Genomic DNA, 16,202 nt, shown 5'->3' with positions numbered 1-16,202 from the left:
GAAATGAGTATTAATCATGTGAATTGAATTTAGGTGAAGCAGGCACTGAGAAGTACTGAGCGCACCCAAGCCATCTTGAACAGCCAGATAAGACAGATTCTCACCTAACGCTAGATATAAGCACTTGGGCCAATTCAGCTAGACTGTGGAAAAATATCTTGTTCAATGAACAAAACTTAAAAGTTCAGAATGTTTCATTAAGTATTGGTAACTATATTCGGCAAAACTGTGAGGAATTTAGAAGATAACTTTGACCTCTTGGGACTGATACTGAGTCTGAAAATTACTGACTGAAGCAGCTTTGCTGGGAATGCCATCGTCCTGTGTGGTCACCTAGGTAGGTGCCTGCATATCTAGGTACCACCTCCTAGAAGAAAATGTACACAATCTAAAAGCTAGTGCAGGGGCTTCCCTGGTGGCCCAGTGGTCAAAAATCTGCCTTGCAATGCAAGGGACAGAAGTTGGAGCCCTGTTCTGGGACGATCCCACATGTCTCTGGGCAACTAAGCCCATGTGCAACAGATACTGAGTCTGAGCTCTGGAGCCCGCAGGCCACAGCTACTGAGCCACATGCAGAACTACTGAAGCACAGCACAGCTAAGCAACAAAGGCCCTGCCCAATAAAAAAAGCTAGTGCAGACCTACACTGGTGACCAAGTGATGGTATTTAAAAGGATCACTGAGACCCAGTCTTGGATTCGTTACTGACTAGGGTCTTCAGCATAGGCTACTTCCCTCCTCTTTATCATCAGCATGACATTATTTCAAGAGCCTTCATTCTGGATTCCTATGGCTTTGTCAGGGATCCTTTCACTACAAACAAGAGAAACCAATTCCCAGGGCTTCCTCCGCATTGCTAGCAAGTTCAGTGTTACCATTATTCTGGACCCCAAAACGATGGAAATGAATTGACTTACACGACTATTTTGATGTGAAAAATAGTTTGCTGTTTTCAAAGTATTTTAAATCTAAAAGTGTTTAACCAACCTAGAACTTAATGAGATCTTTCTCCTGCAGTATGTTACTATTTAATGGTGGATACTGAAGTGGGGGCATGGGAGGGGGTTGGATGCATATGCACAACAGCCTTCTAGAAAACTTCCACATGCAATTAACACAAGAAAATATGCAGATTTTGAAAACTGATAGAAGAAGATGAATTACTGTCTCAAGATCAAGGATGGTGTGATGGAGGAGAGGGATTAGTAAGAGGCAGAGAAAATGATTAGTGATGACGGATATGTCCATTATTGTAACTGTGGTGCTGGTGTCAAGAGCACACGCGTATGTCAAAATGCATCACATTGTACAGTTCAGATATGTAAAGTTTATTGTATGTCAAATAAAGTCAATAAAACTTTTAAAGTTAGCTTGAAATGACTGGAAGAAAAGTTTCTATTAACTATATTAGTTCCTAAAGAAATAACTTAATGAAGATAATTAAAGGGGCAGGGATTAGCTGTTAATACCTAAGATAAAAGAAGTAATCTAGCATTTAGCATTATTATCTAGCATCTAGCATTAGTAATTTAGCATTATTCTGTCTTTAATAGTATTAAGTTGTGCTTACCCTATTAACTCAGGGCTTCCTACATGGTGCTAGTGGTCAAGAACCTGCCTGCCAATGCAGGAAACGTTAAGAGATGCAGGTTTGATCCCTGGGTCGGGAAGATCCCCTGGAGGAGGTCATGGTAACCCACTCCAGTATTCTTGCCTGGAGAATCCCACGGACAGAGGAGCCTGGGGGGCTACAAGTCCATGGGGTCGCAAAAAGTTGGACACGACTGAAGTGACTTAACATGCACACATGTACCTTGTTAACTAAGAGTAAGAAGAAACAGAACTCAAACAGGGTTATAATTTGCTTTCTGAAAGCTCAATATTCCTCTCTCCAAAACTGCTCTAATTTATATTTAGAAGGAAGAACTGAGAGAAAAAAATTTTTTTTGCAGAAAATAAATTGTTCCTTTTAAAATATTTTTTTCCTACCAGTCTGGAGATATTGAGGAAACTAATAATACGTAATAACGTAGTAATTTTTAATCCACAAACATTTAAAAGTAGTGTTCCAACAGGAGCTAAATGCAATGGTTCTAATATTGATACACTAGCCTGCAACTCGGAGAAGGCAATGGCACCCCACTCCAGTACTCTTGCCTGGAAAATCCCATGGATGGAGGAGCCTGGTAGGCTGCAGTCCATGGGGTTGCTAAGAGTCGGACACGACCGAGCGACTTCACTTTCACTTTTCACTTTCATGCATTGGAGGAGGAAATGGCAACCCACTCCAGTGTTCTTGCCTGGAGAATCCTAGGGACGGGGGAGCCTGGTGGGCTGCCGTCTATGGGGTCACACAGAGTTGGACACGACTGAAGTGACAGCAGCAGTAGCAGCAGCCTGCAACTGTGCATAAATGTTGCATATTTTACAAACCCTCAATGGCATAGTGCAACTTAGGCATGTGCATTCCTGCCCCTCATTATTTCAGGACCAGAGGAAAAGATAAAATGCATCAAGTAAGATAGTTATTTTGGAAAACAAAAGGATGCACATGACTAACAGGACTGTAAGCTGGAAATTATGGGGTAAAGTAACCCATGAAAAATAATGACTTAATTTTTTTAAAAGCCAATTCAGTTCAGTTCAGTCGCTCAGTCGTGTCCAACCCTTTGCGACCCCGTGAATCGAAGCCCGCCAGGTCTCCCTGTCCATCACCAACTCCCGGAGTTCACTCAGACTCACGTCCATCAAGTCAGTGATGCCATCCAGCCATCTCATACTCTGTCGCCCCCTTCTCCTCCAATTAAAGACCAGAAAAACCTGGGAGTAAATTCACAAAACTCTGAGAGTAAATGGGCAGCAGCATAGCGCCACCTGTCAGCTGCCTTAGTCACGGCGCTTCCGCTGGCTTAAGATACTGGGGATACTGACTCACCACAGCCATTTAAATTCATTCTTTCGATTTCACTCTGGAAGGATTAAAACTAGTCCTTTCTTGAACAATTTGCCATTTTCTCTAATAAGTGAAGGCTACAACATAGGTTTTACAATTCAGTCACAAATGTGTGTTTGTATAATCATGCATTAAACAAAGTCAGGTTTAACAGAATGATTCATGCAATGTATAGTTTAAAAAGATCAATCTTACAAAAGAAATTCAATGAAAACTTAGAGAACCTAATCCTAGTTTGATAAGCACTATTTCTAAATCACTGGGAAGCCTTTCGGAAAAAGAAAAAAAAAAAGAAACCCAAATAGTTTAATCTTAGCTCCCATGACATTTTTTCCATCTTTCCCCCAAAAGAATATTTCTAGAGCACAAAACAGATTCATAATTGTTTAATCAGATACAGTTTATATATCCTGAACATAATGGCTGCCATAGAAATAAATATTTTGTACACAAGCTTTATTTACTGTGCCACAGTCATAATGTATCAACTTGAGTCAAGTGCAAACATTTATTACACCCCCTGGTGTGTGAGGAGCTCTGCTCCCACAAATACTTCATTATCTGGATGACAGAGTACTAGATGAGACAAGATGGATAATTAAAACCCAAGGTACTAACAAAATGTACATTCAATCATGATTATAAACTCTTCTCCAGCCAGAGCCATAATCAGAACTAAGCAAAACAGTTGGATCAGCTTCCTCTTTAACTCTGTACCCCCCTAGTGCTCCGTGGGGCAGGACTTAATATAATGCTTAATTAGTGGAATCACTGGAAGTCCTAGGGGCCAGATTAATGAAGAGGAGCACAAGGTTTAGAAAATCGACAACCTGGCATCCTTTGTATGAGAAACTCCTTGATTTCTCTTACCAAAGTACATCTGGTAGTTTTCATGATATGTAATATTAAAATATCTGAAATGAGGTTTGTTTTTACAATTCTCTGGAATTTAAAGTAACCTGTGAAAAGTAATAACTTAATTAAAAAACCCAATAAAATAACAGCAAAATCTCAAAGTAAATTTGCACCCTTGGTAGCAGCATACGGAAGCAAAATAACTGGTTCCTGGTTGGCCTCTGCACGTGCTGGTGTGTGCCATCGCTCTTTTCTGTCTAGCCACATCCACAGGACCATCATTAATTATTACTGCTTTCCTTAAAGACCGGCTCAAAAATATGCAGGAGCTTAAATAAATCACAGGGGAGGTATAAAGATATATTAAGTCCTCCTCTATTCTAGACTGTTTTAGGGGGGAAAAGTGCCCCTGAAATGTAAAGGTTTATATCAAATTCTAAGAAATAAGTCACGTTTTTATCAAGAATGATCTACTATCTAGTCTATCCTTTTGGTGTTGAAACTAGTCTCAAAAGCCCTCAAATTATGCAGATGAATACAGAGTCTCACAATTCTGCAATTATCAAATAAATAAAAAGTGAGAAAGAAATGGGGATGGGGCCATTACACTGGTGTGAATGTTTGAAGGGAACTGTTGTGAATCAGGTACTACAGAAGCATTATCTAAAACTTGATCACTTGAACTGGAATTCTACTCAGTATATCTGAATCTCAAAAGAGTTACAAAGAATGTGGTGATTTTAATTAATTTGACACTCTTCTCATTCTCACCTTGAAATCCTAGGAAGAGTTTCCGGTTAGGTCTGACCAACATTCACCTACCTGATTTGTACCTTTAACTTATTAGGTAGTAAAGGTTCATCCTCAGAGAAGGCAATGGCACCCCACTCCAGTACTCTTGCCTAGAAAATCCCATGGACGGAGGAGCCTGGTAGGCTGCAGTCCATGGGGTCACTTAGAGTCAGACATGACTGAGCGACTTCACTTTCACTTTTCACTTTCATGCATTGGAGAAGGAAATGGCAACCCACTCCAGTGTTCTTGCCTGGAGAATCCCAGGGATGGGAAGCCTGGTGGGCTGCCGTTGATGGGGTCGCACAGAGTCGGACACGACTGAAGTGATGCAGCAGCAGTAGCTGCAAAGGTCCATCCTACTAGTTATCCTCTTTTTCAAAGCCCATTGCGAGGTACAGCAGTTGCCTCCCTCTTGGGTCATGGGTCCTCATCCAGCGGACTGATTGATATGATCGTTGGTCACCTTGGGTTTTACCTTCCTACTTGTAGTATCTTATTTACAGTACCTTTATTTTGCAGAATTTATCTTTAGGCTAAAATTCGGAGACTCTTCAGGGACATGCTAGTAAATACAGACAAAAACCACTGTAAATAGTATCTAAAATTTTACCAATTAAGGGAGAACAGACTTCTTTGAGGAAGCCCACAAAATTCTAATTAAAATTTAATCAAAATTAAAGGCATGTATCTCAGGACGCATATAAAAGGATGTCAAGATGAATGGGCAGAAAAAGAATCAATAATAAGGAACATGTTACTGCCATGGGGGAAGCCACCAAAGACTTAAAATAGGAATTAAAGGCATTGAGAAACTGAGGAAGGGTTCTGCTTACATGCTCAGAGCTGGGAGTGTGCTTGATAATGAAACTGCATTCTGAACCAGTGCATGCTGTACATATAAGGTATGAAAGGGAAAGTGAAGTTGCTCAGTCGTGTCCGACTCTTTGCGACCCCGTGGACTATAGCCCACCAGGCTCCTCCGTCCATGGGATTCTCCAGGCAAGAATACTGGAGTGGGTTGCCATTTCCTTCTCCAGGGCATCTTCCTGACCCAGGGATCGAACCCAGGTCTCTCGCATTGTAGGCAGACGCTTTAACCTCTGAGTCACCAGGGTATAGACTCAGATAAAAGGAGGAATGAGTTTCAGATAATTAAAACCTGCTCCACCTAGTGGAGACTTCGGAGTTTTCCCATATGCTCTCAGCAGTCTTGGTTTGATGTAAAATAGCCATAATTAGGAATTCTTAGAGGAAAAGAAACAAAACTAAAATCAACACCTCATAATAAAAAAATCAGTAACCTTTTCACTGCTTAAAATGACACATAAAATCTGATAATAAGAGTCTAAGAATAAAAATTTAACAGAATAAAATACATGTGATTTTATAATTCTCTAGGAAAATCTCTAAAGAGATTTTTAAAAAATATATAAGCATTTATATAATTATCTATATGCAGAAACTCAGAAATACTGATGCAAATTCCTACAAAACTTCTATATATCAGTGGAGGAAAAAAAACAAATTCTGAAATATACAAAACACATTTCTGCCCCTCATCTCCCTCCTTTTTTGTTGGGATAGATAAATTCCTTAGCTTCAATTTTATATTTTTGCCAATAGCAAGGTAAATGTTTAATCTGTGGCTATGTATCATACAGAAACACTTGATGAAAATATGATATGTGATTTTGCGTAGAACTCATTTAAACAATGCAAATAAGCTTCTAGTGTTCTCGCATCCTTTCCCAGTGGAATTCCAACAGTGCCGATGGGTCAGACACAGGATACACGTGGGCTGCCCTGTGCTTCACTCAAAAACAGTTAGACTTAACAGTACTCCGAAGCCCACAGAGAAATTCGATACGCTTTCTGCTATTTCCTTCCAAAGTTTTAACACCAGTGACAAGTGTTCAAATCAAATACGGATGTTGCCAAATAACAGGGCACACTGGGAGCTGAGGTGGAGGAGGGATGGTTTATTAACTGTATGCAGGACAGGAGATGGACGAGCAACGTGAATACAGAGATCTACTTAGCACACCTTTTCCTTCTTGCCCTACAGACATACGATATAGTGACCAATATAGCAAAGTAAAGCACGTGTTGTTTACCTTTTTCAAGCTATTTGAGTTAGTCTCATAATTCTTTTGATCCCATAAAGTGAATCATGCCATGATTCAAAAGATCTGTCCTTCACATAAACCTAGGAACGCACATTTAAAAAAAGGATTTATTGTACATCTTTGCATTTCTTAAGGCATGAACAATGGCGTACAGATGGAACAGGTTCTGAGAAGCATCACATCTCTTTTAAAAAGGCCAGCACAGGTACACCACATCAAACGGACAAGCTCCAAGTCTGAGCTGACCAACTGCCATGGCCCTGGAGCTCCTGCAAGGAGGGGATGGCGCTTATGGTTCGTGCGTCATGTTGCTTTAAACTCTCTGGATCAGCTTTTTAAGCACCAGTTACAGTTTGTTTCTCTTTACAGACTCTTCAGACTCTGGATTTTATATTCTGCTCCTTTTATTCTGCTTTTTGAGGAGGGTGTGGATGTTTTTTAAGGAATATGGTTGCAGCAAAACAGAAAGGATCCGAAAGTGGTTAGAGGCCTTGTCTAATGCACTTCTGAAAGTTCATTATAAAGATGAATAGAAAAGCAAATGGTCGGTTTTCAATAGACCCAGAAACCACGCGGAGCTCTAAGAAACATAATTGTGCATAGTTATTTATTCATTCAGAGCGTGATATGTCGGCTAGCTCTACGTTTCCCATTTACCAGAGAACAGGGCTATCTACTTTGCTAAAACCAGGGTCCTTTCGCAGCTCCCAGTAGGTGTCGTTAGAAACCCAGGCTTCTCTTTGATTGGCATCAATCACTTTTCTGTGAAAATATACAAATCAACATTAGACGTAAGTCTCATTCACGTGATCTGATAATTGGACCCCCTCCTGTAGATAAGGTGTGTATTAGAATCAGTACTTTGTAAGCCAGTGAACATTCTATCTGCTGGCTGATGATTTGACTATTTTTGACCAGAAATAAACTCATTTTTGTTGTGAAATGGAAGTGGGCAGGGTTCTAGGGAGAGGGGCTAAGAGCGGGGATAAGTCACCTCAAGGCAGGACTAGAAAGTGAAGGGGCCCAAAGCACGTACAAACACCGTAACTAGACCCCAGACCCACAAGAATTTTCTCTGCTTCACTGACGGGGAAGGTACACAGCCTCAGTAGCTGTAATAGCCTCTGCAGGATCCAGGCCCAGTGAAGACACTCTCAACATCTAAAGAGCAGGACTGCAGTTCCGCTCCAGGACAGCCAGGAGAGGGCAGCTAAAAGGGGGGTAAGAGGTTATTCTGAGCTGATGTGTCCTGATTCTAAAGGGTGGCAGATGGATCTGAAAACCACAGCTTAGTCTGTGTGATGTATTCATAATCCCTCAAATAATCCTGTAATAATCACCATGATCATACCACAGAAGGGTCAAATCTGAATGGACACAAAGCTCTATATGATAGAGGGTGTTAGTGTCAGCCACTCAGCCATGTCTGACTCTTTGCGACCCCATGGACTGTAGCCCGCCAGGCTCCTCTGTCCACGGGATTCTCCAGGCAAGAATACTGGAGTGGGTTGCCATTTCCTTCTCCAGGGGATCTTCCCAAGCCAGGGATCGAACCGGGTCTCTGACATTGCAGGCAGACTGTTTACTGTCTGAGCCACCAGGGAAGCCCCTCCGTATGAAAGAAGTAAAATTAAATACTAATGAAGCCAGAATGACCCTGTGGGCAACAGGGGCCCAGCTTATCTCTGGGTGAGGGAGTGGGAACAAGTTTCTACCATTCAAAAGGATGTAGCTGGAGGATAAGGAGCCTTTTGGGCAGGACCCTCACTCTTTACTGCTGCCCATGAAAAGAAAAGAGCTGTCGAGCAGAATTTATTTCTGTGGCTACAAACTTCACGAGACCAAAAAATCTGATTCAGTATTTTCACTGCCAAGTACCAGTGACCAAAATCAGTTTAATTTTCTACCTCAAAGTGCCCTGGACATGAAACTATCCCTCATTTTCTTCTTACCTTAAGTTTTTCATTGCTTGTGGCAACCATTTGCAAAACATGAACTTGTTGCGGGAATAAACTGACTTACTTAAAAAATTTTGGTATATGTTCAAGGTTGTTTTCTTCCATGTATCGTCTTCGAGATCTCTGGAGTTCCTCTACTCTTTGCTTCTCTGCTGCTGCAGCTTCTAAGTTTCCTTCTTCCAAAAATCTAAGCAGAAAGCAGTTTATCTTTTAATATATTATCTTCTTTACTGAGGAAAAAATCATCCTATTTGCATAAACTTAAATTCTGGCTACTATGAATATAACACAATGAACAGTAACACTCTGATAACGTCCCCTTGCTCGTGCCACAGTCTCTGTCTGCCATCAGCTAAGATAGTTTCTGTGTGTGTGAAAGACACTCAGTTGTGTCAGACTCTTTGTGACCCCATGGACTGAAGCCCACCAGGCTCCTCAGTCCATGGAATTCTCCAGGCAAGAATACTGGATGGGCTGCCATTCCCTTCTCCCAGGGATCTTCCCAACCCAGGTATATTGAACCTGGGTCTTCTGCATTGCAGGCAGAAGTGAAAGGGAAGTGGTCAGCTTCTCTGTGCTGTCTAGGGTTCCAAAACTTGAGATTTTTCGGGATGACTGGAGAGTCTGAGGTTAAAACATCATCAAGTCCCGGGCTCTGCTCCTTTTCCATGTTATAATGAAGTACTTGTGAAGGGCTCCTGCGTGGAGGATGTGACCTGGCTGCTCTCCAGCTACGTTTAGAACAGATTGAGAGAGAAGCTCTCATCTTTTATTGGAAAGAGTAAAACTGATGAAAAAAGAAAAGGTAATAGTTGGGGGAAATTACAAAAGGCCACAGAAAGGAAATAAGTAGTAAATGAAATTCAGAAAGGCAATATTGAAATAGAATCAAGAAAGCAGACCCAATGGTGATTTGCAAATATTTAAATTTCAAAATGAGAGCAAAGAACAGGGATACAATATGATACACAGTGTACAGGAAGCTTATTGATAAGTTTGAATGTCAAACAGTGATACTGCATGTTCTAGAGGAAGAGTGGGGAACATAAGAAAACTGAATACTAGAAAACCCAATACTGGGGACACTTTGGCAGAAGACAGACAAAGCCACAAAGACAGTGGGAACAGAGAATCTTGGATGGAATTTGTATGACATAGAATTTCTGTAAAGAGTAAAATTAATTCTGTAGGAATAGACAACATGAGTATAGGAATATGTAAGAATAATTTTTTAAAAATCAGAAGGTATTAAAGATACTGTATATTGAGTATATCTCACACTCTAGGGGATCGAAAACATGCTGGGAAAACTCCAATTCTTGACTCAAAATATTTCTAGGTATGGGCTTCCCTGGTGGCTCAGTGATAAAGAATCCACCTGCCAATGCAAGAGACGTGGGTTTGATCCTTGGGTCAGGAAGATCCCCTGGAGAAGGAAATGGCCACACACTCCAGTATTCTTGCCTAGGAAATCCCATGGACAGAGGAGCCTGGAGGGCTACAGCTCCTGAGGTTGCAAAAGAGTCAGATACAACTTAGCTACTAAACGACAACAATAATGATTTCTAGGTATCCCTGTATCTTCTCCTCTTATTCTTCACTGAAATGGATAAAGGAGATCAACTGTATGATGATGGATAGAAACTAAATTTTTGGTATACATAAATACACAGATGTAGAAATATAATTTGTACACATGAAGATTACATATTACTACTATATATGCATGCGTGCTAAGAGGTTTCAGTCATGTCCAACTCTTAGAGACACTATGGCTGGTAGCCCACCAGGCTCCTCTGTCCATGGGACTCTCCAGGCAAGAATGCTGCAGTGGGTTGCTATGCCCTCCTCCAGGGGATCTTCCCAACCCAGAGACTGAGCCCACATCTCTTATGACTCCTACACTGGCAGGCAGGTTCTTTACCACTAGCGCCATCTGGGAAGCCCATTAGTACATACATAATGTTATAATTATATAATGTAACACCAATGTTACTTGAATAAAAAAAGATGCTCCGTGTTAAAAAGTAATAGAAGTATAGAAGTACAAACACTGAGGTGAGGAGTGACTGTGTATTTAGTGGAGAGTTCAATAATTTGCAGACTTTTGGTAAATTGGGGGGCTGCACTTTTTGTTAAAAAACATCTGTGTTATCTTCTGTGGGGCACTTTTGTTGAGTTAATCTTCTATTATGATCATACTCTGAATACTCTTTTTCTAGGGTTAGAAGGCTCAACTCTTGCTGAGTGAATAAGGGAATGAATGATTCAGTGAATAAGCAAAGGATGGTGATGAAGGTACTGATGACTTCTGCAAGCACCATGCCATGACCTGGTGTTCATTTTAAACACCACCGCTCTGCTCACCTCTGATCTGGCCGGAATCGGGCATCTGTTGGAGGAAGGAGGTCTTTTAGTACAGGATCTAACTCGTTGAGCTCAATAGCAAACCTTGTGAAGCCATAGTAGAGCTCATAGTTGGTGGGCATGGAACCTGGAATGAAGCCAAGAAACCACTGTAAGAGGCAAAGAGGTGTACAGAGCATGCAGAGGCTGACTTAACCCGGACGTTTAACACTCACATTAACATTAAATCTGTAGTCATAAACATTAGATTACAAATTTTAAACAATTTTATTTATGTATTTGGCTGTGCTGGGTCTTAGTTCCAGCATGTGACATCTTCAGTCTTCATTGTGGCATTAGAACACTTAATTGCAGCATGTGGGATTGAGTTCCCTGACTAGGATTGAGCCTGGGCCCCCTGTACTGGAAGCACAGTTTTAGCCACTGGATCACAGGGAAGTCCCTAGATTACAAATTTTTAAAGAGATTAAATTGGTTTTATTTTATAAGATGAAAAACTTTTATGTTGACTATTAGAACTGATAGATTCATATATTTAGTAAAATCTAGCCTTTAAAATACAACTTTGCACATAGAGTAGTCTTCACTGGCTAAACTACACCATAATTTTTCTCTCAAATATCCAACTGGGTAACTAAATGTTTGAGTGATTAACTACGAGCAGCATTGAGATATCACCAGAAATACTTATAATTTATTTCCATTTAGAAAAGAAAAAGATTCAGATCTAATGTTTACTGGCACTTTTAAACTAAATTAGAAGGTACAGCTGTTGCAGGCTCTGCACATTAATGCACTTCCAAGCTTCCAGAACAGAGCCTGAAGCTTAGTCACTACTCAGTACCTAACTGACAAATAAATGAACTAACCACTCTACTAGCAGGGAATTTATATATTCAATTGAGGTCTCTAAGGAAACTAACAACTAATTTTAAAGTTAGGAATTAACTGACAAAATTCCAATGCAAATAAATATCATGTGGATACTTGCTCCATTTGTACTTGACAGTTATATGCTAGTGTATTACCAGAGCTCTCTTGATGTCTTTTATTAAATGTCAACATATTGTAGCTCTTTGCTGCTCAAGTAAAAAGATCACTTATTCTGGTTAAATAATTGAATTTCTGGATTATGGGTGTTTGCAGGCTTTCCTTTGTTTTACTAAAACAGAGAATAAATAAAAAAAACATGAGTAAGTTTGCAGATTTCAATTATTTAAATGCTTTAATAAGTAAATCTAGCTTTGGAAATGTGGGCATTACATTTAGAGAGATTTTACATGAAGCCCAATCTGACTACACATCAGATTTGGTCTCAATTCGACAACTCCTTATTATCAAATATTGTACTTATTAATGGAGAAGGCAATGACAACCCACTCCAGTACTCTTGTCTGGAAAATCCCATGGACGGAGGAGCCTGGTAGGCCGCAGTCCATGGGGTCGCTAAGAGTCAGACACGACTGAGCAACTTTACTTTCACTTTTCACTTTCATGTATTGGAGAAGGAAATGGCAACCCACTCCAGTGTTCTTGCCTGGAGAATCCCAGGGACGGGGGAGCCTGGTGGGCTGCCGTCTATAGGGTCACACAGAGTCGGACACGACTGAAGTGACTTAGTAGCAGTACTTATTAAGCTTATAGGTTAAGTATAAATGTAACTGTAATTGCCTTAAGCATTTACGTTTATAATCTCACTATTAAAGAAAACATAAGGTGTATCTCAGATGATGGGACCTTCCCAACCTTCGGCCACTCACGGCGCCCCCTAGAGGCAGGACACTCAAGCCAGTCTCACCTGGTCTCCAGATGCACTTAGCAGAAGGGGCCACACCACAGTACAGTCCTTCATGCCATTTCCCAAACAGCCGGTGCACCACCTTCCCCTCCTGATCCATCACAACCCCCTGGACTTCATTCACATTAGAATTCCAGTAATTCACCTGGAAAAACCAAACTCCTGTTAAAACACCACATCTGTTTAATAACACCAATCCCTATAATTTTCATATGGAATATTTCCTTAACCTTGATGTTTCTCAGGCAAGCCATTTCCAGACATCTATCTCAAAATGTTTTGCAAGGAAGGGTGGCTTTCTAAGCATTAGTTGGCTTAACTTTTAAGAAAGGGATGACCCTACTCCCTGCTAGAGTATGACAGCACAGCCCAGAGAAGGCCGAGTTTCTATCTTAACTGAGTATTAATCTATAGATGAGTAATTCTTCCCATCGTCCTGTCTTGAATTTTCCTTGGCTCCTGGATTTTAATGATTTTCAATTGGCAACGCTGGAGAAAACTGTAAAATAATTTTCATAGTAGCTGTAAATAGCTGAATTTAACCAGGAAGACCTTGTTCTAGCTCTCTTCCAGCCATACTCCTTCTCAAGGGGTCAGAAGCCTGTGAGAAGTGACCCATTTGGATCCCATGGCCTCATTCTAGATGAGGTCCCAATTCCTATCCAAATGCCCCTAAGCTTATTCCATGGCCTGCACAGGCCTTTCCTTGATTCATCTACTCATAGGCAGATGAAAATGTGAATCATTAGGCCTGAGGGCTGGCCAAGAGTGGCGGTTTGAAGGCGTGTGAACAGAGTCTGGAAGTGTGGGCTGGACTGTCTATATAAATATGTGCGGCTTCTCGCAGTGCGGGGCAGAGATGGGGGTGGGGAGTAAGTGGTGAAGGCCGCGGGCCAGACTGGCTCTCCTGAGCTGCCGGGTTTCCAGCTCGGTGTTCCCAAGGGTCCAACCTAGACTTGCAGATTTTATTTTTACAAAAGTACTTTTTGTCAGTATAAACATATTTTAGTTGACAGCTTGTGGGCTTGGTTTACATATTTTAAATATTTACACATACAGAATGCGGATGACCATTTGTACTCTCACCCTGAGCCCTGCAAATATTAGAGGCAGTTTAAACTGAAGTTTAAACTGAAGTTTCTCCTAGACTAGAAACCTAAATACACACAGTTACTGTCATGACCCAGTCAGAGCAAATACTGATTCAGGCTCTTCTGTTCTGAGCCACATAATCAATCTATAAGAAAAAAAGGAAAAAAGAAAAATATCTGACATCTTCTCTTGTTAGGAAAGGTACTTTTTGTTGAACTTATGTAAGATTATATATAATAGTGGCAGAGTTGGATAAGTTTATAGGGACTAGAAGCGGTCATCTCTAAGTAGCCTCAGAAAACACAACTGTGATATATTTAGCTCCCTAAAATAAGATCACTTGAATATGTTGTAATCAAGCAGGAATATAAATAGAATATAAACCAGGAGACTTGTTACAGGCAAGAAGTACTCTCTGGAATTTTACTTAATGAACTGACTTGGTGCTTAAAAAGAACATTCTTTAAAAAGAATTCTTTTTTCTGTTTCAAGATGGTGTCCTTTTTGACTTCTACATGGTCAGATGTCCGCATGCCTGGGGCAACTCCACCATCTTGTTCTGCTTTCTTAACTAAATGTCCATAAGGATTAATATTAATTAATCCATAAGGACTGATTCACTTGCTGTTGTTTAAGGTAATTGCTCTATTTCTTTCCTAGGAAGCATTTTATATACCCTTCCTTTGCTATTGTATGGAATTATTTACCTTGACAAATGTGAGTTTGCAAATGCAAACGCTGCTTTTGGTGTTTCTAACGGTCACTTCTCCGTAATGCTCTATCCATCTCCTCCCACTCAGGATGTTGTGTATGCACGTGGTGACCTTGTTCCACACGTAGCAATCTCCATACCTAGTGAGGAATACAACACTGAGTAAAAACAGTGAAGGTCACGAATATATATTAGTGTTTCTACCAATGAGAATATTTTTCACCAAAGCCTCCTTTTCGAACTTCACCTTCCTCTCCTTTCTTTGTTGGAAGTTTCTATGTGGTCAAGGACATTTACCACATGATTCATTCATTTAAGGAATATGTCAGTGCTTTCTATGGGCCAGGTGCTAAAGCTACCAAGTTGAGTAGGGCCTGTATCCTGCTCTCCTGGGTCCAACAGTAAGGCAGGGGTAGATGGATGCTTCTGAGAGAAGGAGGGTCCTTAGATCTGCCTGGCATGTGGGGTGAGCGTCAAGGAAGATTTGCTAGAGGAGGTTGGTTTGGTCTAAGCTAGGAGCAAGGACAGGAAGGTACTACAGGCTGGGAAAGCAGAGACAAAGCCACAGAAGCCAAAAGAGCACAATGCATCTGGGAACCTGTGTGTAGCATGCTATAGGTGAGGGGGTGCGGAGGGGGTAAGCCTGGAAGGTGGGAGGGGGCAGAGCATGGAAGGCCCTGAAAGACACACCAATGAGTCTGGATTTACCCTGCAGGCAATGTGCCATCAAGGGAGGGGTTCAGGGTGGGGAGGGCGAGAGGCACAGCATGGCATGCACTTAAGAAAGGCTACTCTGAGGATAGGGCTTTATGCTCTGAGTTAAGCCAAAATATGTGAATAATTCCTTGGGAAAAGACAGATGAGGATAGACAACAAAAATCTAATGTAATTTCTGGGGAGTAAGGTTATAGAAAGACTGAAGAAGATGAGTCAAAGCAGAAACTATGCCCAATTGTGGTTGTATTTGGTGGTGAAAGTAAAGTCCGATGCTTTAAAGAACAATATTGCATAGGAACATGGAATACTAGGTCCACGAATCAAGGTAAATTGGATGTGCTCAAACAGGAGACGGCAAGAGTGAATAATAATATTTTAGGAATCAGTGAACTAAATGGATGGGAATGGGTGAATTTAATTCAACTCAGTTCAGTTCAGTCGCTCAGTCATGTCCGACTCTTTGTGACCCCATGGACTGCAGCACGCCAGGCCTCCCTGTCCATCACTAACTCCTGGAATTTACTCAAACTCATGTCCATTGAGTTGGTGATCCCATCCAGCCATCTCATCCTCTGTTGTCCCCTTCTCCTCCTGCCTTGAATCTTTCCCAGCATCAGGGTCTTTTCCAATGAGTCAGTTTTTTGCATCAGGTGGCCAAAGTATTGGAACTTCAGTTTCAGCATCAGTTCTTCCAATGAATATTCAGGACTGATTTCCTTTAGGATTGACTGGTTGGATATCCTTGCAGTCCAAGGGACTCTCAAGAGTCTTCTCCAACAACACAGTTCAAAAGCATCAATTCTTTGGTGCTCAGCTTTCTTTATAGTCC

At 41.1% G+C, this 16,202-nt stretch overlaps 1 protein-coding gene across 48 annotated transcripts in view; it reads right to left on the bottom strand.

Annotated features, from left to right (window-relative positions):
* Positions 1-3,324: 3,324 nt before the first annotated feature.
* The window catches only part of OSBPL6 (oxysterol binding protein like 6), a 217,547-nt gene continuing 204,669 nt past the window's right edge, over positions 3,325-16,202 (bottom strand). For 43 of the 48 annotated variants that reach the window (XM_086359564.1, XM_086359554.1, XM_086359597.1 and 40 more), the window contains 5 exons: positions 14,652-14,796; positions 12,853-12,997; positions 11,055-11,181; positions 8,752-8,874; positions 3,325-7,491 (listed from right to left, as the gene is read on the bottom strand). In XM_086359564.1, the coding sequence (XP_086215690.1) occupies positions 7,383-7,491; positions 8,752-8,874; positions 11,055-11,181; positions 12,853-12,997; positions 14,652-14,796 (649 nt within the window). In that variant the 3' untranslated portion in view covers positions 3,325-7,382. The remainder of the gene's footprint in view (positions 7,492-8,751; positions 8,875-11,054; positions 11,182-12,852; positions 12,998-14,651; positions 14,797-16,202) is intronic. The other 5 variants (XR_015148130.1, XR_015148150.1, XR_015148141.1 and 2 more) reach the window with 1 other exon arrangement.

This window comes from Bos grunniens, chromosome 2, assembly GCF_055505025.1.
Source record: "Bos grunniens cultivar Pamir isolate PY7600 chromosome 2, Bosgru_T2T1.0, whole genome shotgun sequence".
NCBI classification, from domain to species: Eukaryota; Metazoa; Chordata; class Mammalia; order Artiodactyla; family Bovidae; genus Bos; species Bos grunniens.
The sequence above is the reverse complement of the archived record's forward strand: the minus strand, read 5'-3'. Positions and strand labels throughout refer to the sequence as shown.